At 40.4% G+C, this 24345-nt stretch overlaps 3 protein-coding genes across 6 annotated transcripts in view; all 3 read left to right on the forward strand.

The window, feature by feature from the left end:
- Positions 1-644: 644 nt before the first annotated feature.
- LOC129190919 (nucleolar protein dao-5-like) lies at positions 645-15383 on the forward strand. Of its 4 annotated transcripts, none has more exons than XM_054793717.1 (29): positions 645-766; positions 1185-1324; positions 1396-1500; positions 2003-2077; positions 3406-3487; positions 3784-3824; positions 3925-4008; positions 5412-5516; positions 6077-6154; positions 6259-6369; positions 8009-8146; positions 9370-9412; positions 9478-9539; positions 9620-9659; positions 9737-9855; positions 9943-10008; positions 10502-10600; positions 11620-11697; positions 11771-11881; positions 11956-12048; positions 12158-12259; positions 12363-12437; positions 12535-12618; positions 12701-12769; positions 13017-13103; positions 13185-13262; positions 13345-13440; positions 14696-14749; positions 14832-15383. In XM_054793717.1, the coding sequence occupies exons 1-29, from the start codon at positions 745-747 to the stop codon at positions 15180-15182; spliced, it is 2688 nt and encodes an 895-aa protein (XP_054649692.1). In that variant the 5' UTR covers positions 645-744; the 3' UTR covers positions 15183-15383. The 4 variants fall into 4 exon arrangements, with proteins under 4 accessions (XP_054649692.1, XP_054649695.1, XP_054649694.1 ...); XM_054793720.1 differs by having other exon boundaries at positions 12538-12618; XM_054793719.1 differs by having other exon boundaries at positions 11771-11876; positions 11954-12048.
- Positions 15384-16916: 1533 nt separating this feature from the next.
- wu:fb18f06 (corepressor interacting with RBPJ 1) lies at positions 16917-20916 on the forward strand. Its single transcript, XM_054794406.1, has 4 exons — positions 16917-17023; positions 17172-17260; positions 17486-17674; positions 18988-20916. The coding sequence occupies exons 1-4, from the start codon at positions 17002-17004 to the stop codon at positions 18991-18993; spliced, it is 306 nt and encodes a 101-aa protein (XP_054650381.1). The 5' UTR covers positions 16917-17001; the 3' UTR covers positions 18994-20916.
- Positions 20917-22050: 1134 nt separating this feature from the next.
- The window catches only part of igsf11 (immunoglobulin superfamily member 11), a 123228-nt gene continuing 120933 nt past the window's right edge, over positions 22051-24345 (forward strand). Inside the window, exon 1 of the mRNA XM_054793396.1 lies at positions 22051-22574. Coding sequence (XP_054649371.1) covers positions 22514-22574 — 61 coding nt within the window. The 5' untranslated portion in view covers positions 22051-22513. The remainder of the gene's footprint in view (positions 22575-24345) is intronic.

Genomic DNA, 24345 nt, shown 5'->3' on the forward strand with positions numbered 1-24345 from the left:
TTATTTTAGTAAAACACTTGAAGTTCCGGAATTACATTAAATTGTATTTATAATTAAGATGACTGTCTGTCTCTCAAACTGTGCTCCAATATGGAAGGTGGAAAGGGACAGTTTTTCTTTCATTTCATTGCTGTATACATTTTAATCAGTAGTAAATAACGAACGAACAAATACATCGTCGTTTTCGTTGAAACTTTGCTGACTGAGTTTGCGGTCGTAGAAACGGGCAAGGAGGACTCTTCCTTCATCCTATGAGTTGTGTATTTTTTTTATTACGCTAATTCAAAACTTTATAGCATTATGGTGGCGCTACCCCATTAAGAAATGGCACCAAATCCTGTTTTTCCCGGGTTTTGACCGTAGACGGATACTGTCATGTCACCACAGGCAGTGTAACAAGCATTACCTGTTGGCACAGGTAAGCAGCGACTTTTCAAAATAACGGCATACAAATCATTTTTTGTTTAACACAACATACAAAGAATCGTGTTTCACATATAAAGACTTTTATTTATGAATACACTGTGCTTTGCTCACTCAATAGAAATTTGCTTGGTATTTTGTAATAATATATTTTTTGCTTTTTTAATTTATTTTGAAATTAGCCTTGCTTTGCCCAGCTTGGCAAATACTTAAAGACCCAGCCTTATCATTCACTCTGTGTGCACTCACACCTATGTTGTTAAACCTGGACTGAAGGCGTGTTTGAGGAGACTTCTAGAGAGAGGAGAAGGGTGGGAATAAATGGAGTTCACACTCACTGGAGGTTTGCTAATTAATTCCATATTTGACTTTTTAGTTTGACATGTGGAAACGTGAATCAAATGTTTCAGGAGTAATTTTGACAAATATTTAGTACGTGCATGTGTGAGTATTTGACATATCGCCTGCATGGTTACACAATCCGCTGGGTGTTTCTGCCTTCTGTTATGAGGAGTGGCACACCATATATTATTATAACCAGATAATACAATGTGTTTCCAATTTATTTTTTTTACTTAATAATTATTTTTCCTCTACAACACTCGGAAAAGAGTGGAAAATTGGAAGTGCAGTCGACTTGATGCCCTTTGCTGTTGGCTGTGTATTTGAAGTATTTCCACATGTTGACAATGGAATAATTGAAATCCAGAGTAGGGCCTACATCCAAAGTGTTGCTGATATATGGCCTGTTGTGTGTGCAGCTCCATATGGAGCTCCAAGTGTAGAAGATCCAGCAGCGATCACTCCTGGTCATTTAGTATCCCTCGCTGAGGAAACAGAGCCTGCACAACCGGAGAAGTGTGAAGAAGGCAAATGTCCTGCAGAAATTACAGATAGCCAGGTGAGCAAAGGATATTTGCAAAGTAGCACGAGAGCAACACCGTGTAAAGTTTTTGTTTTTTTTGTCCCCAGGCGCCATACTCACTTGACAGTTCTCAATCATCATCAGACAGTGAGGATGAATGCAAGAAGGAAAAGAAGAAGAAGAAGCTGAAGAAGAAGAGGAAGAAAAAGAAAGTATGTGTCTGCAAAAACTATTCAACTGATTTGATGTAGGGGCTGGAGCCTATCCCGCCTCAATTAGCTTGAAAGGCAGACTACACCCTGGACTGGTCGGGCACGGGAGTATTTATGAATGGCCATTATGCAGGAATTGATCCCATGCCAATTGAGTGACAAGTTTTAAAATAAGTTGTATTTTTAACAACAATCCAAAAATGTTGTCTCTTCAGGGTGGACGAAGTACCAAATATGTACACAGTTGGCTGCACAAAGCTAAACTGGACTAACCTGAGATTAATATGTTTGGGGAAAAAGCAGCCCAGTTGCTGTTTGTGATGGGTACTGTAAGATGATTGCATAGCTGCGATGGGCGTCACGTGTGGCTCTGCCTTTGTGCGTTGAGTGTTTGAAGAGCCCTTCCCTTCTTATGCCACCACGCTTTGACAAAGACTTCATTTACAGCGGGCACAAACAAATAAACCTGTTCATCCGTGTATGCAAAAAACTCTCTCCACAGGATTCCAGCTCCTCTTCCTCATCTTCTTCATCATCCTCCTCCAGTAGCTCCTCAGACAGTGATAGCGATAGCGAGGTAAGCTATGCTCACATCCTGCAGCAGCATGTCTCACACTGGAAGAATTTGGCGTCACATGTTCACATTCAGAAGCCCATCACTCCACTTGGAGCCAAGTCAGCAACATGATGTTTGCAGAAATAATTTTAATGCTCTCATCTTTCACTGTGAAGCCAAGCTATCTCTGGAATGGGTGAGAGTAATTGTAGTAATTGCACGCCCGGTTATTTAATGGCAGTCTAGTTTGTTTGTTGTGCTCATGTCAGCAAACTTTTAAGGCACTTGGGTTATTTTTTTTTTTAAGTAGTTTGCTTGAAAGAAACAGGAAGTGCAGGAAAAGTGAGTTCTCACCTTAGGCAGGTGAAAACAAAAGCTTCAAGGCTAAATCTTGACATTCCAAAAACGTAGAGCTACTTGCTGGGACTGCTTGGACTGTAACGCTTCAAGTAGAAATATTTGTGAAACTAGGCAGCGGCGCTAATGTCCTGCAACTGCTTGCAAGAAGTATCTGATAGGAGGTGGGGACACACCCATTTGGAATGTTTGGAAAAGACAAGTCATGGCAGTAAACTCAGACGGGTTGTCAATTATTCTTTTTTTTATTGGCAGCACCCGAACTAACAGAATAGATGCCCGTTTGCATGCTTACATTGATTTGAATTTGAATGCAATTTCTATTGCCTGTACTCTAATTAAAACAGCATTACTCAATGGTTTTACCACCATTTAAACTTAGTAATAGTAGGCATGAGTAGACATTATCATGGAATGTTAAGCAAGGGCAATAACGACCTGCAAAACCAGTTGTTCACCTTTTACAGAGTGCTTTATGAAATACTTGGACAACACTAGACAAAGGTGGCAGTATTTTTATAACTTAAAAACAATTACAGTCGTCCCTTTCCTCATCGCGATTTGAATTTGGCGGCTTCACTCGATCACGGTTTTTCAAACATATCAATTATTAAATCATGCTGTTTTGTGGTTGAATATGACCTATTATTAGTGAGAATGTATGCATATTTTAGCAAATTGTGTCATCATCTTCATCATCATCATTGTACTGTAAAAATAACACAGGCTACTTTTTGCGGGCATAACTAGCTTTGAGGCGCATTACCGCACCTACCATTTTGGAGTGTGGCACAGAGTTGCAAACGCTATACGGCAACCGGATCGGCCCGATCTCGTGGCGGAAGCCGATATTACCCGACCTTTTAAAATACAGCAAATCGGCAGCCGGTCCCGATCCTGAAGATCAGATCGGGACATCCCTGTTTAGAGCACCCATTTTAGTTGACAGTGACTGCACAGTTCCCTGCTCGATGAACTCCATTATCTTGTAGGATGACAAGAAGAAGAAGAAAAAGGATAAGAAGAAAGAGGTGAAGGAGTACGTCTGGGACAATATGATCATAACACCATCTGGTGAGTGAAGTAAAGTGGACTCTTGAGTTCTGTGAGTTTCCCACACTGTGCTTTGTTGTGATAAATGCATGTTTGGTATAGTTCCAAACTCAGTACGCCATGTATGCAATTTGAGGGAACCTCCATGCACTCACAGATAATTGCCACAAGGATATAGCAGCCATTTGGCATAAAGCCATGCATTTCATACACTCACTGGTATACTAGCATGAATGACCATGCAATGATAACCACAGGCAGTGATATGAATCTGTTTTACTATTTTCCTTTTTCCATTTTGTTTAACCTTTACTCAGAGGAGCAAACGGAATTTGCAGAGGACTTGAAGATGAAGCCGGTGAGAGAGACAAAAAGCGTTTTATATTTTTGGGATCATGATGGAATTGCACGTTCTACATCTACTAATCCACTGCATCTACTTTTCTGGCTTCTTCCAGGATTCTAGCTCATCTGATGATGACAATGACAAGAAAGAGAAGAAGAAGAAGAAGAAGGACAAGAAGAAGAAGAAGAAGAAGAAGGTACATTACTGTAGATAAATATATAAAAAAAAAATGCTCATCTCACCGAAGTTTAAAGTTTGCGGGGGCATGCTGGAGCCTATCCCAGCTGTCTTCTCACGAGAGGCGGGGTACACCCTGGACTGGTCGCCAGCCAATTGCAGGGCACACATAGACAAACAACCATTCACTCTCACATTCATACCTATGGACAATTTAGAGTCTCCAATTAACCTAACATGCATGTTTTTGGAATGTGGGAGGAAACCGGAGTACCCGGAGAAAACCCACAAACGCAAGGGGAGAACATGTACACACAGAAATGCCCAACGGAGATTCAAACCCAGGTCTTCCTGATCTCCTGACTGTGACTGTGTGGCCAACATAACCACTAGACCACCGTGCGGCCCTGCACACACTAGTAAACCAATAAATAATCAGAAGTGAATGTACAAATTACTATAGTAAAAACTAATAAATCATATAAAAACAAAGACAATTAAAACATTAAAATATACGAGATTTAAAGCATTCAATTGTGGGGCCTTTTTAACATGAGGGGGGAAGAGTGTTCCACAGCTTGGGGCCGACTACAGAAAAGGCCCGTTCTACTCTGGTCTTAAGTCTCATCTTGGGCGCCTAGTTGGAGCTGGCCTTCAGACCTCAATGAGCGGGCTGAAGTGTAAATTTGGGTGAGGTCTGAGATGTATAGAGGGGCCAGCCCATTCAATGCCTTAAAAACAAACAGTAAAATCTTCAAATCAATTGTAAAACCAACAGACAGCCGGCGCAGGGAGGCTGGAATTGGGGATGCACCCTTTTTTTGGTTGCTGTCAAAAACCGTGCCGCAGAGTTCTGGACATTAAATATTACAGTAGTCCAGATGTGACGAAATAAAAGTATGCATGACTTGTTCAAAATGTTGCAATGATAAAAATGATTTGATATTAGATAAAAGCCAAACATAAGAACAGGATTTTACAACGGGGTTGATATGTTTATTGAGCTTCGGTGGAACGCACATGGTTGTGGAGGGGGCCCAAGTCCAACAGAGTACAGGTGTGATTGAGCAGGATCACCTCTGTCTTCTCCTCATTGAGCTTTAAGGAATTTTGAGCCAACCAGACCTTGACGACGCTTAAGCACTCGAGAAGGGATGTCAGGGGGGCATGGTCATTTTTTGTAAGCGGCAAATAAATTTGGCAGTCGTCTGCATGAGAGTGATAGGAGATGTCATGTTTTCTGAGTATTACGTACACTAAGTGGGACCAGGCACAGAGCAAATAGGATGGGCCCAAGAATTGATCCTTCATCTGATTTAAAAATGTGAATACTTTGACAGCACTGATGTGAAACTTTGACGAACGAATGCATTCCGTGTATTTCATGTGTGTAACACATGCTTTTCTCCGCTCACGCCGCAGGATTCCTCTTCATCCGATAGCTCCTCTTCTGACAGCGAGAAGGAAAAGAAAAAGAAGAAGAAAAAGGACAAGAAGAAAAAGAAAGACAAGAAGAAGAAAAAGAAGGTATGTCAAACTATATACAGTTGGAAGTTGGAAGTGCACACGTCACTACAGTCAAACCTCGCTTTTCGTACACCGCAGTTTTCATTTTCGTCTAAAATGTCGGCAAAATAGTTTTTTGTACAATATTGCACATAACAAACTAGTCTGTTTGCCCTGTACGCTATCGTTCCGCGAAATCGAATGCCCAAACAAAGCACCCTACGCATTTCTGACTCACTGCCTGTGCATTTTTTTTTTACTACTAAATAACCTGCCTTGGGGCCAAAGAAAGTTGCGAATGGGCAAACACTATAGAATTAAATGTTGCCAGGATGTACGGCAAGTCTGCATCAACAATAAGTTCTATCTGTTCGTCATTTATAATGATTTTCACATTCTTTTCTGCATGTAAAACTATAATTATTCTTTATCAAATGACGTTTTTTGATTTCCTATGTTAGAAAAATTGCCTCGATTTTTGTCAGACCATCTGGAACGAGTTAATAACGAACACATAGGAGCCACTGTAAATGATGAAGTCAAGAAAACCTTAAACATCCATTTTATCTTCTACTTCACAGGATTCCTCTTCCTCCTCATCTGACAGTTCTTCCTCTGATAGTGAAGATGAAAAGAAGAAGAAGAAGAAAAAGAAGAAGGTAGTGGAATTAGCAGTTGTACAGCTAATAGTACAAGTTTAAATTTTGTAAATACCCGTTTGGGGTTAAACATTTGGGGTTAATAGTTCCATCTTCTTTTACAGGACTCTGGTTCTTCCTCTTCCTCTTCCTCCTCTTCTTCATCTGACAGTGATGATGACAGGAAAAAGAAAAAGAAGAAAAAGGATAAAAAGAAAAAGAAAGCTAAGAAAAAGGTATGTGCAAAGACGTTTGTTGGACTTGATTTTCACAGATTATAATTTGGTACCCTTCAAAGATCCTAACTTAATCCAATACAAAAGCTGTATCCAAAATTCACTTAGTAGATACTGCCGCACTCCTCGACACAAATTGTGTGTTGCAATTGTGTAATCCCCCTCACAGACAAATGGAATCCAGCCTTGGATGCGGTCATCATGTTCATCTTTAATGCATCCAATCCCAGCCATTTTTCAAAAGACACTACTGGCCATTTTAGACGATTTTGAGTGATCTTTCAAGTGACGCAGAATATTGTGTTTTATGGCTATATCAACATGGAACCTACCAAAAGAAAGATTAGACACCCGTCTCTCATTAAAAAAAAAAAAGGTTGTTTGTACCTTTTTCCGTTGTTTAGTAATCAGCAGTAGAACATAGGTAAGTTTCAGGGAAATATCAGTTAGCATAACAAAACAACACAAAAAAGGGTTGTTTGACATCAAAATAACAATTTATGTACAAATATAACACCATGAACTAGTTACAATTTTCACATTCAAACTGAACTGTGTGTGTGTGCGCGTGTGTGTGCATGTGCGTGCGTTCAAATTCCCCTACAATGCGTAACCTTCTGCACGCTGCACGTTCTTCCACTTCCTCCTTGCTGGCGTGTATGTTTTTTCCGTTCAAATTCACATGCCGAGCTCTTATCAAATGCACTTCTGCCACCTTGTGGCTGTTTTTATGGCTTAAGTCAATCAAGCCAAACTTTATTTATGTAGCACATTTTAAAACAAACAGGGATAACCACAGTGCTGACAATGAGAAAATAAAATCAGACAGCGAGTTTGGCTAAAAGCTATAAAATAAATGTACACAATAAGATCAGTATGCTTGTTCAGTTTTTGTGGACTGCCAGTGAAAAGAGGCAGGTTTTCAGCAGGTTTTTAAAGTGCTCAAGTGTTCCACGTTTAGGCGCAGCCACAGAAAAGGCTCTGTCTCGAGCGGGGGACAAACAGGAGCAGGTAGGGCCCTACCTGGGGCTGCACGAGTTCAGACAGGTACATTGGAGCCGGTCCATGCAAGCATTTAAAAACCAGTAGTAGCATTTTGAAATGGACCCTTTTGTTTCACTGGGAGAAACAAAGTAGAGAATCACAAGCACAGGGGTTGCTGTTGTCCCTCAAAACTGCTTAAAAGTGTCATTCATTCATTAGTGTGCAGTTGTGTCATCACCTCTTTTTGTTCCTTGCGCAAAAAAACGTAAAAGATGTATAAATACGTCTTTGGGGTTGGGTGTGCGGGATTACAAAAACGTACAAAAAATACGTTTTTGACAGAGTCAAGTAACATTGTGAGACATTTTTAATTTAACAATATCTTTACTACTGTGGTTGCAGGGGTGTAGAACTGCACCGCATGCTCAGAGGTGTTCCTAATATTTTGGTTATGTGATTTAGCTCCATGACAGGGGCAACATATAAGAAAAACCTCTCTGTGTTGTGCGATATCTTCATAAAGACAGCATTGATACAGCTCGTGTATTGAGTATCATTCAATTGTGTGCTTAATTAAATGGCCCGTGTGTTTACATACGTACACAAGGTGTCTAAAAGTTGACTTCTAACAAATGTTCATTTATTTTTGCCACAGGATTCTAGCTCTTCATCTTCATCATTGTCATCGTCGTCCTGCTCCTCCTCTTCCTCCTCTGATAGCGATAAAGATAAGAAGAAGAAGAAGAAGAAGAAGAAGAAGAAGAAGAAGAAGAAGAAGAAGGATGATAAAAAGGTAAACTTTTTTTATCCTAAAGTCAACAAATGTTAGTTTTGTGAGCCTCTTGGGGCTTTTCTTTTGCTTAGGAATGTTGAGTCAGGACACTTTTTTTTTTTTTTATCACATAATGCAAAAAAACATGAAGAGTGATAAAACTGCCATTCGGGTTTTCCTACGCCAGCACAATTTGAATAACAAATGCATTTAATGGGTAATTACTGTCACTATTTTTCATTTCATATTCCCAGTTAATATCTGCAAACTAGTCAAGTGTACGGGAAACAGAATACAGTGGATCCACGCACATTTGTGATTCAGTATTCACGGCTTCACAGATTTATACATTTTTGTAAAAAATATATATATGCATTTTTATTTTTTCTCCAAAAATAGTTGTTTTTCCCAGAAAACACATCTTATTCACCATAAGTTGGTAAAAATGGACAATAAACATGATAATACAGCCAAAATGTGCAGCATACACACACCACTGTTAGAAAGCCCCCTTTATGATTGGCTGATAATGTTTTGTCATCAAGCACTGAGATTTTGCACTTCGTTCGTCGTCCTTGAACGCACCATAATTGTGAGCTGTGACTGGCAACAGTATGACTCCGATTCCATTTGTTCATCGATCAGCTGACATTATAATTTTTCTGAAAATAATACTAACTAGGGATGTCCGATAATATTGGCCTATAGGCTCCCGTACTTGCTGTCATCGAGGCATCCGGTGGTGCCAATACGTGGAAATACTTTGTCACGTCCTGTGTTATCCCTCGCAATCGGAACTGGGCTTAATATGTTGAAACCACGGGCGTGGGTGTGCCGCAGATAGCACCGATGTTAGCCGGCACGGTCTCGTTGTCTCTGCTGTCAGTCGCCATTTTTACCTACGTCAAGGCTCACCAAATGTGGAGATGCGATTCACAACGAGACAGGAGTCGAGGTAGGTGGCACCAATTAGTTTACTCTCCACTCAACTCAACAACAAGCAACTCTTTAGCAATAGCTAAGTGGCTACAACAACCTCATGACCCGGAAACGGAAGTACACTTGGTAGATATAGAGCCATATGTCAAAGGTAGACATTTTTATATCAATTACTCACAGTTTTTTTAATATTTGCTGGTGTTCCCATAATGTAACCCCATGAAAAAGCAGGGATCTACTCTAATATATTGAGGTATGCAGTCTTAGGAAATAATTAAAAAAAATGTATTGATTCTTGTTTACAGATTGACGAGCAAGAACTCAATGGTGCTTCACTTTCCACAGCTGGTGAGTTTTTGTTTCCTAGAATCGGTGCAACAAAACCTGTTTATGATGCTGATGGTTTGCTGCAGGTGGTGATGTCACAGCTTCAAGTGTTGCAGGAGAGACAAAGAAAGATACGGACGATGACAAGGTGACACACTCGCATTTAAAATGATGTCTGTCACCCGTGTTAGCAGCAGATGAACATGGTGTGTTGTTGGTCTTTTTCAGTCTAAAGTGGCAGAAGATGGATCTGTTGTCTCTTTACCAGGTGGTAGTCTGCAGCTCTTTTCAATCAAGCAGTATGTTTTCTAAGGTGTCAGGGTTGTGATTCTAACTCTTGCCCAGCAGGGGGAGGAGAGGTGTTCCCTTGTGGCACTGAGGAGGGCCACCTGAGTGATGACGAGGGAGAGGACGGGGATGAGAAGGAGGTGAAGAAGAAAAAGAAGCTGAAGAAGAAGAAAAAGGTGATCACAGTGTGTACGTGTTGATGAAATAAAATAATCAGGTATTATATGCGTTGTTGCTTAAACCTTGTCATTTGCTCCCAATAGCATTCCAGCTCATCTTCAGACAGTGATGATGACAAAAAAGACAAGAAGAAGAAGAAAAAGAAGAAGGTACAAATATTTACAGAAAATTAAAGAGCACACTTTATATAGAATATGAGATTATATACAGTATCTATACACACAGAACACATGCTGAGCCTAGGGGCCCACAAGCCATGGAGGGCCCCGTTTTGCAGAAGGGGGCGCTGCAAATGCACAAAGGATGCAAGAGGGGACAAAAGAAACAAATAATCTAGCACCGCCTTGTTGACGCAATGATTGATAGCACACAACACAAAAAGTGAATCATGTATCAGTCCATGGTGGTGTAATGGTACAGCTGCTGCCTTTTAAGGCCAAGGGCACAGTTTTGATCCTAGACCTGAATATTTTTTATCCTGTTAATCTGTTATTTTGCACAAAAAATAATTTATTGAACAAGCACGGGGAGAACATACAAACGCCACACAGAGATGGCCCCCGGGATGCACTTTGGATAAATGTGATCTAGAGGGTGAATGTTTGCTGCTCTCAGTAAAATGGTGTTTTGTTCGATGTTCAGGATTCCTCCAGCTCTTCTTCGTCATCATCATCTGATAGCTCTTCCTCAGACAGTGAGGATGAGAAGAAAAAGAAGAAGAAAAAGAAGACGAAGAAGAAGGTGATTTGTCTTGATGCTAATATTTGTATTTCACTACAGTATGCGATGTGGGCTGGTTTGTATTGGTTTTGCATAACGAAAATGCCGGTGTATAAGCCACTACTTTTTTCTTAAACTTTGAACCTTGCGGCTTACACAGCAGTGCGGCTAATTTATGGCTAAAAATTCTAATCTTGTGACATCTCCTTCACTTCGGAACTACTATTAATTGTTTAACTACTGTGCTGCTCGTGAGTCAGTGGGGAAAGAGTAGCTCTTTCTTGGGCAGAAGCCAAGGAGATTATTATATTTATATATTTATATATATATATATATATATATATATATATATATATATATATATATATATATATATATAAAACACTTTACCAACAACATTAAACTCATCACACAGCAACACACAAAAGGTATACCTCAGAAATATACAAACATGTACCAATAGTTTGAAATGAAAAAAACAACTCTTAAAGTTTTCCCCATAATACATTGTGTCTGAGCAACGAATTCATTGGGGTGCTTCAGTGAGGTCAGCCTCCTTCTGGGCTCTGGGCTCTGGGCTCAGGGGGCTGTGGCTCCCTCAATGGACAGAGGCAGCATAGTACTGCAGTGCCATTCAACATTTTCTATGCTGCTTGTCCTCCAGTGAAATGGTTTGCTCAAGCTAAATGCATTATGGAAAAACTGTATTGGTACATGTTTGTATATTTCGGGGTATATTTTTTTAGCCTCAAGTTGCCGCGTGATGACTTTAATGTTGGCTGTAAGATGACACCGTCAGTCAGACTTATATTGAGTAATGACCTCCTGCAATTTCCAGTGAGTTTCATAGGTCATGATTGGCTCCTGTTAAAGAGCTGCCTGGTCCTCACGGACTCGTGTGCTCCACAATATGCCATTTTATGAAGTGGCTTATACACTGGTGCAGCTGGTATACTGTATATACAAATCTGTTTTTTCCTCTAAGTTTAGTGGGTGTGGCTTTTACACCGGAATTTACAGTACTTTTACTGTATCGACAGGATTCCAGCTCTTCCTCCTCTTCCTCATCTGACAGTGATGATGACAAGAAGAAGAAAAAGAAGAAGAAGAAGAAGAAGGTTTGCTTCCCCCCCTCTCTTCTATGATCCAGTATTTGTGTTTTGTGTTTATTTATCTCATCATCTTAAACAGGACTCAAGTTCCTCCTCCTCTACCTCCTCATCTGACAGTGATGATGACAAGAAGAAGAAAAAGAAGTTGAAGAAGAAGAAAAAGAAGAAGAAGAAGAAGAAGAAGAAGAAGGTTTGCTTCCCCCCTCTCTCTTCTAAGGTCCAGTATTTGTGTTTTGTGTTTATTTGTCTCATCATCTTAAACAGGACACAAGTTCCTCCTCCTCTTCCTCCTCATCTGACAGTGATGATGACAAGAAGAAGAAGAAGAAGAAGAAAAAGAAGAAGTTGAAGAAGAAGGTTTGTTGTTTTCCTCTCTTACATACTCCAATATTAGTCTGCATGCTATTTGGTGATTTCTGTCATCTGTATGTTTTATATTCTTGTCGCAATCTCACCATTTTAACAGGACTCCAGTCCCTCCTCCTCCTCCTCCTCGTCCTCATCTGATAGTGACGATGACAAGAAGAAGAAGAAGAAAAAGAAGAAGAACAAGTTGAAGAAGAAGAAGGTTTGTTTTTTTTCCTCTCTTTTGGAATCCAGTATTAGTCTGCATGCTACTTGGTGTTTATTCTATAATCTCTATGATTTATATTCTTGTCGCATCTTAACAGGACTCTAGTTCCTCCTCCTCATCTGATAGTGACGACAGCAAGAAGAAGAAGAAGAAGAAAAAGAAGAAGAAGAAGGTAAATAAAGATGAGCATACCACTAGTAGTTATTTTTAGGGTATTTTTTATTTTGCTTCAGTCATCCTGTTGATGTAATTACTGATGTCTTCTTTAGAAGGATAGCTCTTCCGATGATAGCTCTTCCTCCTCGTCCTCGTCCTCGTCTTCGTCCTCCTCCTCTGATAGCGAGGATGACAAGGTGAAACGACACAATATTCACTATTCTATTGCTATGTATCCATTTGCACTGACAGAGCTTTATCTGCAAATCTTTTCTTTAGAAAAAAAAGAAAAAGGATAAAAAGAAAGATAAGAAGAAGAAGAAGAAGAAGGAGAAGAAAACGAAGAAGGTGCGCCATGTGACAACATGACAAAACTAATCAGAAGTAAATGGATAAGTGGGATAATAAAAGTTAAAAAGTCAAAGCCAGTAATGTTTCAGATTTTCACAATAAAATACACACTCGCCGGACATTTCATTAGGTACACCTGCACACTATGTGTCAACAATTCTGCCTTAGTAAAGATAACAATGCTCTATTGTCGGTGTGCAAGTATACATAATATGCTGTATTTATGATACATTTTCCTGTGCAGGATTCTTCCTCTTCCAGTGATTCTTCTAGTAGTGATGATGACAAAAAGAAGAAGAAGAAGAAGAAGAAAAAGAAAGACAAGAAGAAAGTATAGATAACGCCCTTAAGTTGCATCATACATTGTTGAAACTGAAACGTGCTAACACAGCGGTCATTATTTGCATCCAAGCATTCAGATTCTTCTAGCAGTGATGATGAGAAAAAGAAGAAGAAACACAAGAAGAAGAAAAAGAAGAAGGACAAAAAGGTTGGTTCAGTCAATGTGTAAGAATAATCTGGTGATGTTTTTTCTTCTCCCTGCCAAAATGGCATGTTTTGTGTTTGTTTAGGATTCAAGCTCCAGTTCATCAAGTTCTTCTGACAGTTCCAGTGACAGTGGCAAGGAAAACAAAAAGGCCAAGAAAGACAAGAAGAAAAAGAAGACGGTAAATAACTAACATCATCAGAACAAAATCTCATACCGTATTTCCCTGCGGAGTTTAAATTGCATCAGTCAAAAAATGTGTCATGAACAGGAAAAAAAACATATATAAGTCACAGGACTATAAGTCACATTTATGTAGAAATAAATTTCACAAAATGCAAGACCAAGAACAGACATTTGATCTGGAAAGGGAAGTTATTCAACTACACAACTGCATGCTGAACAACAGGCTGAATAGGTGTTTGGAATGTTAACGTAACACAGTAACAGTTATTCAGCTATGCAATAGCATACCGAACATATGTGGGAGGCTGTAAATTAACATAACAAGCCAGCAAGTCCAACAAGCAAATTACCGCTAAGCAAGTTCACCAAGCTCCCGATCTCATTCCATATCACTGAACCCATTGAATTCTGTATCCTTCAACCACAAGCCCAGAGTGCCTTCTCACGGCTGTCAATGGTAATGTTCACCTTTTGGTTCATGACAGTCAGTGTGAATTAACATTTAAAAAAACATGTCAAATTATATTCAGTGGTGTGAAAAAGCCCTTTATTTTTTAGTTTTTTGCATGTTTGTCACACTTAAATGTTTCAGATCATCAAACAAATGTAAATATTAAATGACAACACAACTGAACACAAAATGCAGTTTTTAAATTCAACTTTTTGTAATTAAGGGAGAAAAAAATACAAACCTACATGGCCCTGTGTGAAAAATTGATTACCTAGTCAAAGTCCTGACCTGAATCCTATTGAGATGCCGTAGCATGACCTTAAAAAGGAGGTTTATGCTGGAAAACCCTCCAATGTGGCTGAATTACAACAACTCTGCAAAGATGAGTGGGCCAAAATTCCTCCACAGCGCTGTAAGAGGCTCATTGCAAGTTATCAAGCTATCACAAACGCTTCATTGCAGTTGTTGCTGCTGAGGGTGGCCCAACCAGTTATTCGTTTTTTCACACAGGGCCATGTAGGTTTGGATTTTTTTTCCTCCCTTAATAATGAAGAGTTTCATTTAAAAACTGCATTTAGTGTTCAGTTGTGTTGTCATTGACTAATATTTAAATTTGTTTGATGATCTGAAACATCAAAGTGTGACAAACATGCAAAAAGAAAAAGACATCTGGAAGGGGGCAAACACTTTTCAGGACACGGAACCAGCCAAACTATGAAAAAAATATGAAACTATCAAAAAAGTGTGATACAGTTCGGAAGATATCGTAATATTTTCTGTGATTACCCCTACCACATAGAGTTCTGCTGGAAGTGAGGCTGCTGAGAAGAAGAAGAAGAAGAAGACAAAGACTGTGAGCTCACCTCTGTTACAAAAAGGACTGATCTCTACTTTCCTCCTATCACGTCATCATTTCTTCCTCTTTCTCCTTGCAGGAAATTCCCGGTGCTGAGCAAAGCAGCCCCCCACAAATGCAGGTGTTAGGCCCGGGTGCTGGCGGGTTCTCAGCATCCAGCAGCAGCTACAAACCCGGTGGTGCTCCAGTTATGACCTTTCCGTCTCTTCCCTCCAAACCTGTTGTAAACCTGGATTCTCTGAGTCCCCCCTTCCTTCCCAAGCCCTCAGTGTCCTCGCTCAGTGGTGGAGACAGGGCCTCTTTTCGCAGACCTCTGAGTCCTATGGAGTCTTTGATGGGGAATCCAAGTCGATACAGGGACACAGGGACCCGCTCCACCACACATCTCAGCTCTAGCGATCTAATCAGAGGCCCCAGGTCTTACAAGTGATTATATGTCAGAGTTTTACTGCGTTTTATAAATAGGATAAATGAAAAGTCACGCTGTGGCAATTCAATATGATGTCTCATTATGCTGAATTAAAGAACATATGTGTTTTGCGGGGTCATTGGGAGTTATCAAAAAAATGTTTTTTGGATCACAGGAAATAATTTAATGCTTTTTCATGCAATAAAACAATCTGATTCATTATTTTAAATGTCCAAATTGTGGCCGAAGTGGCAAGATTTTGTGTTGCTACCATTATTTTCCAGCGCTGCCTTAATCCTCTTTCACATGGAGTTTACCAGAGCTTCACAGGTAGCCTCTGGAATCGTCTTCCACTCCACCATGACATCACAGAGCCGGTGCGAGACCCTGCACTCCACCTTTCTTTTGAGGAGGCCCCAAAGATGCTCAATAAGGTTTAATATGACAATAATGACAGAGCCTCAACTGTCACGATGGGAAAAAAATGATAACATAAAATAAATATTAATATTTGTTCTTTGTGCTGCATTATAAATGTAGTGGTAATGGTTTATTTTATTTTGAACATTCATACACATTACATACATGTTACATTGGAATACATCACATAGTATAATTCACAATTCCACATTTCCAAAAAGGAGTAGGAAGAAGCAAAGTTTATTTAATCCTGCCCCCTCTCGGTTTCACATCAATTGCTAATACAATTGTTGGCTTCCTGTATTCCTGTATGCCAATTGCAGTGAATGTAATGCCAAATTTGAAATACATAAGAAAATTATAAGGCAGTATAACAATGTGGTACAATAGGACTCAAGGTTTATAGTCACTGGAAATAAATGATCTAACAGACATAATAAATATATAATAACTGATGAAAAGGTTAACAGCTGACAGACACAGTTGTTGAGTGAGTACTGACAATGTAATACTTCAAAGAGCCATCTCTTTAGAGCCGATTCGTTTGCGACCGACACATCACTATCTTGAAGGGAATAAAAACATGCTCGATTTAGACGCTCATTTCTTTTTAAATAAGAGTTGGAGGGTCGTGATGTGTTGGTCGTGAACGAATCGGCTCTAAGAGCTGGTTCTTTGAAATGAACGACAAGAGCCGGTTCGCGTCCTTGGTAGCCAATTGGGAGCCGATTAGTTTTTTGCTCGTCTTTTTTTCTGTTAAAGGCGAATGCCATTGGTCAAGATGTGTGGCCTTCTGTGTCCACACTGAGCAGGGTCCGGGTTAAACACGCTGTGGTGCTCTTAGAGCCAATTCGTTCGTGAGACATTTGCATGAAGAGGTTTGACCTATTTTGTCTATTGTGATGGGTGTTTGTTTTTGTATTTTCGAATATAACATAGCATAAAATAATATGGTAGTGTACACAAAATACACATAATTAGGTAAAAAGAAAAAGAACCAACTCTTTTAAATGAGCCGAGCAAAAAGAACCGGCTCTGAACGTCGATAAATTGACAACACTCTCGCTCCGACCATATTTAATGCACAGGAGTAAGTGGCCTCAGCATGTGGTTCTCATTCTGAAGAATTGGCGTAAAACAAACTACAACCTGAATACAGTCTGCAGTAAGTATTAAATCTCCAGCAAGTGCTTAGAGTCAACATTTGTGGCGTTATATGTCCTGAATTTTGTGACAGATCTTGTGAATTTACGGTAATTCTGGTTGTACTTGAATGCAACCCCGAGGCCCTTCGCTCGGCAGCTGCTGGGGGTGTAGTCAGGTTAGGTCACGTGGAGTGAGGTGCGGTCTGTGTGTCTGTTATTTCTTCCGAGGAGTTTTCTGCTGTTTGCGTCGTTGTTTGCTGGATCACGCTGACAGGATGTCCTTCGATCTCACTTCAGGTAAGTTTGCATAAACCAACACTTGGGTCCCATTGGGCAGCTTCGTGACGTAATATTGCGTCCATATTTTATGACTCGGACGCTGGTTCGTAAACGTTAGAGTTAAGGTATGTTATAAAGGCTGTGTGTTTTGTTTTTGAAAACATAGCCCTGGGCTGCGAGGACGAGGTGACGAAGACCGAGGCAAACAAGGATGAATTTAGCTGGCCTTGGAGTAAGAAAAAGGAAGGCAGGAAGGTACTTTATTCAAGTTCAACTTTATTTATATCGGACATAACATAACCTGCTTCACAATAAGTAAGTACATGTTTGCTTTAGTGATGCACCTTCCTCGATTTGGATTAAATTTCTGCCCTCACCTGTGCTTTAGTGAACAAAAATGGCAACTGCGAACTGATTATATTTAATGAAACTAACATGTCAGAAATGTACTAAAATGCACATTTGTGTATATTTTCTTAGGCTGACAGCAAAGACAAATGTGATGGCAAGGAGAAATGTGGCGGCAAAGACAAATCTGGGAGCAAAGACAAACATGGCGACCATCCAAAAGATGGAAAAAAGAAAAAGCACCACAAGGATGGAAATAAATCGGGCACTTCCTCATCTTCCTCTTCCTCCTCCTCCTCCTCCTCCTCGAGCAGTGATGAGGTGGGTTTGTTGTAGCAGATTTGCAAGACATTTCTCTGTTAGATTCTTGAAACACAGATAGAATGCTGCTCGGTGTGTGCAACATGCCTGTCACACCTCCTTTCAAAGGTCACTGCATGTATGGTACATTCGCAGCAGGTTTTACCAGCCGTGCCAGACTCAACCTCGCCTGGCACACCCGCTCCTCCTTTTGTCTTTGACACTATTAGCATTCTTGTCACAGTATGACAAACCTGTATATCTGCAGACATATTTGACTTCTGCACCCTTTTCTCACAGTAGCCAGTTTTTGCTTGCGTTCACTAGTCGTCACATGTTACATGAGCAGCGCAAACATCTGAACGAGTCAGCGAAAGCAGAGCGTGAGAGAAAGGACAAAGGTCATAGAGCAAAGTCACGTCGTCTAATACAAGCTTTATTGAGCCAATGCACGTGCACGTGCAGTGCAGTGGAACCTCTGTTGTCATCACTACAGCGGTTAATTGGTTCCAGACCCGACTTTGATGAGTGAATTTCCATGAAGTAGGATTTCTTATTTATAAATAAAATATTTCATAGTTAGAGCATAGAAAACCTGTTTACAACCCTGTAAATATGGGTTTTAACATTATTAGAGCCCTCTAGATATGAACTAGCACCCCTACAGTCACCTTTACACTCGTATTATCCAATATAGTAGACATAATAGGAGCACATAAGCCATTTAAGACATATAAAACACATTCTTGTGTGTGCTGATATAAATTTGTTCCCTAGGGGAGCTGAGTGAGTGGTGGACAGGAAGTGACATCAGGGGTTCAGAGTTGAGTTTTGGCTGGACGTGGGTTACTGCAGCAACTGTGTTTTTATTAGGGATTATTGTGCCTATTGTGAGATAAATCAAACTGGCCGGAATCTGCCTGTAGTGTACTAATTCTAAAAGAACCACGAACCATTCTTCACAGACACCAGGTGAGGCAATTATGTCCCTTCTGCCATCTAGTGGAAGAGCATTTAATTGTTTTGCCAGTCACTGTACATTGTTGGCAACTAGATAGATGAACACATTATTTGTAGTAAATAATGAAGTGAAATTGGATAATTGGTGGCCGGGAATCACGGGTCTAAAGTAGGCACCTTCTTCTCTGAGGCCTGGAAAGGCTTGACTTAACATAACCGCTCCAAATGGGGAAGTCATTTTGGGGCTTGTTGGGGCCGCTGCGGTTGCCAGAACCATTCATTCATAAAATATAGGAGCTGTGGCACTTAAGATGTTCTTTAATAAATCATCTCCTCTTCCTGGAGTAACAGCATTGTCCTTTTTGTCATTCCAGAACTGATGCTTCCTGAGGGACCAATCTGCTAATCTGCTGCACTTGGCTGTGTGTGTGTGTGTGTGTGTGTGTGTGTGTGCGTGTGCGTGTCGATGCAACCTTCCTTTTATCCTGTTGCCAGTAACGCTATGTTGAGGCGTGAACACATGTAATCATTCGAAACAGTCAATGATGTGACTCCAAGCAGCATACAGTAGGTAAGGTGTGTTGTCACCACAAGATGGCACTGTTTCCTTCCTCCCTTTTTATTCATAGCTAAAGAGATGTTGGCATTTTTTGGTTTCGCAAAGATTTATGAAATAAAACAATTTATTAATTAAATAAAATCATTAATTCATTCAGTTGCACTTATGGTCATCTCCAGGAAGCAGTAATAATATACATATACCAGCCACAATATTAGGCACACTTGCACAGGTTGATTTACAAAGATATAGTCATCATTTTTAGTTTTGAGTGATAGTCAGAGGGGAATTACAGTACGTAATTTACTATTTAAGCCGCACCCACCACATTTAGAGGAAAAATATATATTTGTACTTATATAAGCCACTTCACGACCAGTCCAGGGTGTACCCCGCCTGTCGCCCTATTGGCAGCTGGGATAGGCTCCAGCATACCCCCACCACCCCGATGAGGAGAAGCGGTATAGAAAATGGATGGATGGATAAGCCGCACCAGTCTATAAGCTGCACACGACCACATCATAAAATTGCATATTGTGGCACACACGAGTCTGTGGGGACCAGACAGCTCTTTGATAGGAACCAATCATGAGCTAAGAAAAAACCCAGTCAGCCTGACTCACGGTGTCATCTTACAAAGAACACGAAACTCATCACACAGCAACTTAGCACTCAAAAGGTATACAAACATGTACCAATGCAAGTTTAAAAATGGGATAAAAAACAAAACTATTTAAATTTTTTCCCATAATGCATTGCATCTGCGCAAAGCATTTCATTGGAGGACTTAACATAGAAAATGGAAGGATGGCGCTGCAATGCCGCCTCTGTCCACCAGAAGGAGCGAGAGGAGCTGAGAGGGAGGCTGACATAATTGCAGTGCTGTTGCCATTTTGAGTGCAACCCTTTGTGGCACCTAACCTGTTTTTTTTTTAATTGGCCGGCGACACATTTTAAACAAAACAGCAAAAAAAATTAGTAATTATTATCTAATTTACATTACATTGGTTTTTAACTTTTTAGCAAAATTAATAATATTAAAATGACCTACGCGTCCTTTGATTTCTTTTTTTTTTTTTTTTTTAAGTATGCGGCCCATGGTGGAAATCACCCGTGAACTAGAGAATCTTTGACTTGTGTTTTTGCAGTGGGTCCTTTAAAATCTGCAGAGCACTCCTGTCATATAATCTTTAACCAGCCTTAACATCTTGCCTTTGTTTTAATTTATCATTACAGCACATTAGTCATTTTGTGACTTAAAAAAATGTACGATATGGCAGAGTCTTGCATTAGCATAATACAAAAATAAGAATTACAGCGAAGGGAGATGTCCTTAGCTTTCTGCAAATGTGACCCACCGAACAATTTAGTTGAATAGCCCTGGCAACAATTCCTTTTCTCACATTCTCAGAGAGTTCTTTGCCATGAAGTGCCATGTTGAACTTCCAATGACCAGCATTAGACGGTGTTAGAGCGATAACACCAAATTTAACGCGCCTGCTCCCCATTCACACCTGAGACGGCTAATAAAATGGCTAATTGGGCCAATTTGGACATTTTCACTTAAGGGTGCACTCATGGTTTTTTTTCCATTAGACATTAATGGCTGTGTGTTGTTATTTTGAGGAGACAGTAAATTTACAGTTATTCAAGCTGTGCACAGACTACTTTAAATTGTATCAACGTTTCATTTCTTCAGTGCTGTCCCATGGAAATATATAATAAAATATTTGCTGAAATGTGAGGGGTGTAGTCACTTTAAGTGTAGAAAATGTATCAAAGTGGGCCCCGGCATTCTTCATTTTTTCTGTATGCGGCCGTTGGTGGAAAAGGTTTGGACACCCCTGTTGATGCAGTGAACTCTGTCCATATTTAGTATATTTAATGGGCTCAAATGTAGCATTATTATAAAGAAGTCAGTTTGAAATCATGAAAACACATGAAAAGCAATATACTGTATTGGCTATAGCTGAAGGACATATTGAATAATTGAACACATGTTGATTCTGTATGCTGTATTTACACTTTTCAAATGACTTTCAAATATTCCCTTTTATTTATCCTAGTTGATGTGCTGGGGTTTGATCACTTACACTTCGTTCCTTTCTTTTATCGTTGTTCGTTTGCCATATGGGAACAATGACGAATAAAAACAGGTCAATATAATCTCTTTTTATAAGGTAAACAAAATACTCAACACCACAGTGTAGTCCTACACCACCACAAACTACAGCTACACTAAATATACAGTAAAAATAATGAAAGTGCAAAGCATCTAATGGTATGATTATTGTTCAAGTAAATATCTACATTAGGTACACATAATTTAATGAAACTCGTGTATGTACACAACGAAAATACACAATGGAAATTCCTTTGTTTTCAAAGCGGTGTTGATCCCTAAACATACCGCAAGATGGCGTGAGGACGCTTCTTTTTCCTTACATGGCGTCAACGGTTTCCCAGCAACAGGCTGGTTCAAGATCCTTTGCAATTATCCGCTACACAGGACGGTCAAGCTCGCAGAAACATTCGCAATGTGACAGGAAGTAAGATGCAATGCTAAACAAAGTACAAAACCCAAGCGAGTAAAGTTGGTGGTGGTGGAAGTGAGAATAACAGAAACAGATGAAACATGTTAGGATGCCAATTTATTTGCCGACGACCATAATTTCATAGCTGCTAATCTCGTCATTTCCTCATGTAAAGATTGCATCAAAGTGGCTTTTACTTTAGTATGAGCTCATTTTGCCCCCAATACCAAGCCATATGTCTCCAGCTATCAAGGAATGTTTTCTTCATCTGGTTAGCTATGTATGTTTTATTTTGACATGCACTACCCGGAAGCTGGGTTAATACAACGTGCGTTTTACTCCCCGGTCCGCTGAGCTGCTGCATCTCAAGCGAGGAATCATGGAGCGCCAAAGGACCCCTTGGAGGCACTTGCCGAGGCGGCGGGGAAAAGAGTCACTTTGTGACGTGTTTCCAAATTAGAGACAACATTCAGACACAGCGCAGAGTTTCTACCCGCTCCAACTCGGGCTTTCTACTAACTGTGCGTCATTTGACAGGCTGACACAAACATTTGCCAGGCGACTTGGGCAGAGCTGCTGATCAAAGGACGGAGTGGGGCGTTAGACGTTGGACCAAACCGGACATGAATTGGGGGTGCTTTTGGGCCACACTCATGAACGTATTACCTCGTTTTGGGACAACAAAGTGTCTGGAGTGCGCTGCGTAAACAAAAAAAAGCCCCGACTTGTTCCATGTCACATGCCATTACAAGAAAGAGTTCTCTCCGTGGAAACTGAGCCTGGCACGGATCGGAACAGTTCGGAACCATGGTGAAATTTCATAACTCGGACCTATGGATAGCCTGGATGGTCATTTTCTGCATGGAGGGTGAGTTTTCGTACGAAACTTACTTTGTTTGCTTATCAAGTTACATTAAGGGACGTCACATGATCCTAATGCCGAAAAGGAGTCGGTAGAAGCAGATCTGATTTAATCCTACCCCTTCCCCATGCATGCTGCTGAGCAACACTTGCAATAATTCATGTGTCTACATTTTACCATTAAAAAATGGCAAAATTGCAATTAAAATGGTAAAAGAGTACATATTGACCACAGGAAGTGAGCACATTATGAGTCAGATGTGGCACATTTAAAAGAGCAGAGGTTGTGTATTGCAAGACCGTGACAGCTTATGCAGCAATGAACGATGGAAGAGTGTTGAAAAAAATACCAAAGAATGTAAATAATAATATCAGCAGCAATCATGTTTTTATGCACAAATGAAGTGCATCCCAAAAACTGGCGAATGTGGAATGAAACAGTTGCAGACGCTCCATCGCTCCTCACCGAGAGCACATGCAACAAGCATTTGATCCCTCCTTAATACTTGATGTTTAGACCAGGCGCTTAAATCCCTACATTTCCACCCAACTAAAGCACTCATTTGAAAAGACTTTTCCCCAGCAGGCCAAAGCACTTCTGATTGTGTACATTTGATCCCTAATGCACCATCTCTATATATCTCCAACACTTTGATCTATTCTTTCTACATCTGCAGCACACACAACTGTTGCAGATACACATGATGTGGGCGGGTTTGTGTATTTCAACTAGAAACTAAGGCAGACGGTTGGTAATCCTCCTGAATAACGACAAGCATGGTGACCAAGGCAGCACAGGGGCCATTTGTGTGTGTGTGTGTGTACGCGTGCGTGTGAGCGTGCGCATGAGTGAATGTTGACTTGCTGTCAGTCACCTGTCAAGTACCGCTCTCATAGTAAAGCACACGTAACCGTGACACTGTAGTGAGTTAGATATAGCAGATTGATACTTGAGCTCGACCGATATGGGATTTCTGGGGCCGATACCGATGTTGGGGGGGCTGAAAAAGCAGATGTCTGATACATATAGGGGGCCAGGTACTCGGGCAGGGAGCAGGAACCACACACAGGAAAAAAAGTTAATATATCAGTTACATATTCACCGATATCGATTCATCTGTGATACGTCATAATAGGCCCGATCGATAAATCGGTGGGGCTCTCACTGATACTGTGATAGAGTGAAACAAAAACAAACTACAAATTCATGTCATCGTTTTGAAGCGTGGAATTCTATGTGAGGATATGGGAGTCTAAATAACCAAACCAAAGACTATAAACCAGTGAGATTTATTCCTGACAAAAAGTTTCTAGTACAGACGTCCGGGCCTATAACAGTCCCCGTATGCCTACAAGTAAGCGGGTCTTACTACAGCGCAGCTGGAATAAGGCACCCATTCTTTCCCTGCCCTGCAATTTTATACATTTTGAGATTGTGTAGGATGCAGGAAGTCTGGCGATCGTGGACCAATCAGCTCGTGCAGGGGGTTGGCGATGAGATCTTTTGAAGTCCGCCAGATGCTGGATAAAGCTTGTCCATTGGAGTGAAACTGTCATCTGTGTGCACTCAACCGGTGGGGGTTTTGCCTGGGACATCCTGTTATCAACGTTGTCCTTCCTCCGAACACTGTAGGCTCACGAGAACAACACAGCATATAACATAGGATGTGTGTGCGTGAATATCTTAGGTATGGTGCCCAAGTAACTACTAAGTAACGTGAATATAAACTATAATGCATAGCAATGCAAATCAACTAAGTAATATAGATATATGTTAA

The sequence above is a fragment of the Dunckerocampus dactyliophorus genome, chromosome 12 (genome assembly GCF_027744805.1).
Source record: "Dunckerocampus dactyliophorus isolate RoL2022-P2 chromosome 12, RoL_Ddac_1.1, whole genome shotgun sequence".
NCBI lineage: Eukaryota > Metazoa > Chordata > Actinopteri > Syngnathiformes > Syngnathidae > Dunckerocampus > Dunckerocampus dactyliophorus.

Coding starts and splice junctions, on each gene's coding strand:
- LOC129190919 (XM_054793717.1), top strand. CDS start 745: ATGGAGTTCACACTCACTGGAG. Junction 1,325..1,395: donor CAGAAATTACAGATAGCCAG/GTGAGCAAAGGA, acceptor TTTTGTCCCCAG/GCGCCATACTCACTTGACAG. Junction 12,438..12,534: donor AGAAAAAGAAGAAGAAGAAG/GTAAATAAAGAT, acceptor TGTCTTCTTTAG/AAGGATAGCTCTTCCGATGA.
- wu:fb18f06 (XM_054794406.1), top strand. CDS start 17,002: ATGTCCTTCGATCTCACTTCAG. Junction 17,024..17,171: donor GTCCTTCGATCTCACTTCAG/GTAAGTTTGCAT, acceptor TTGAAAACATAG/CCCTGGGCTGCGAGGACGAG. Junction 17,261..17,485: donor AGAAAAAGGAAGGCAGGAAG/GTACTTTATTCA, acceptor ATATTTTCTTAG/GCTGACAGCAAAGACAAATG.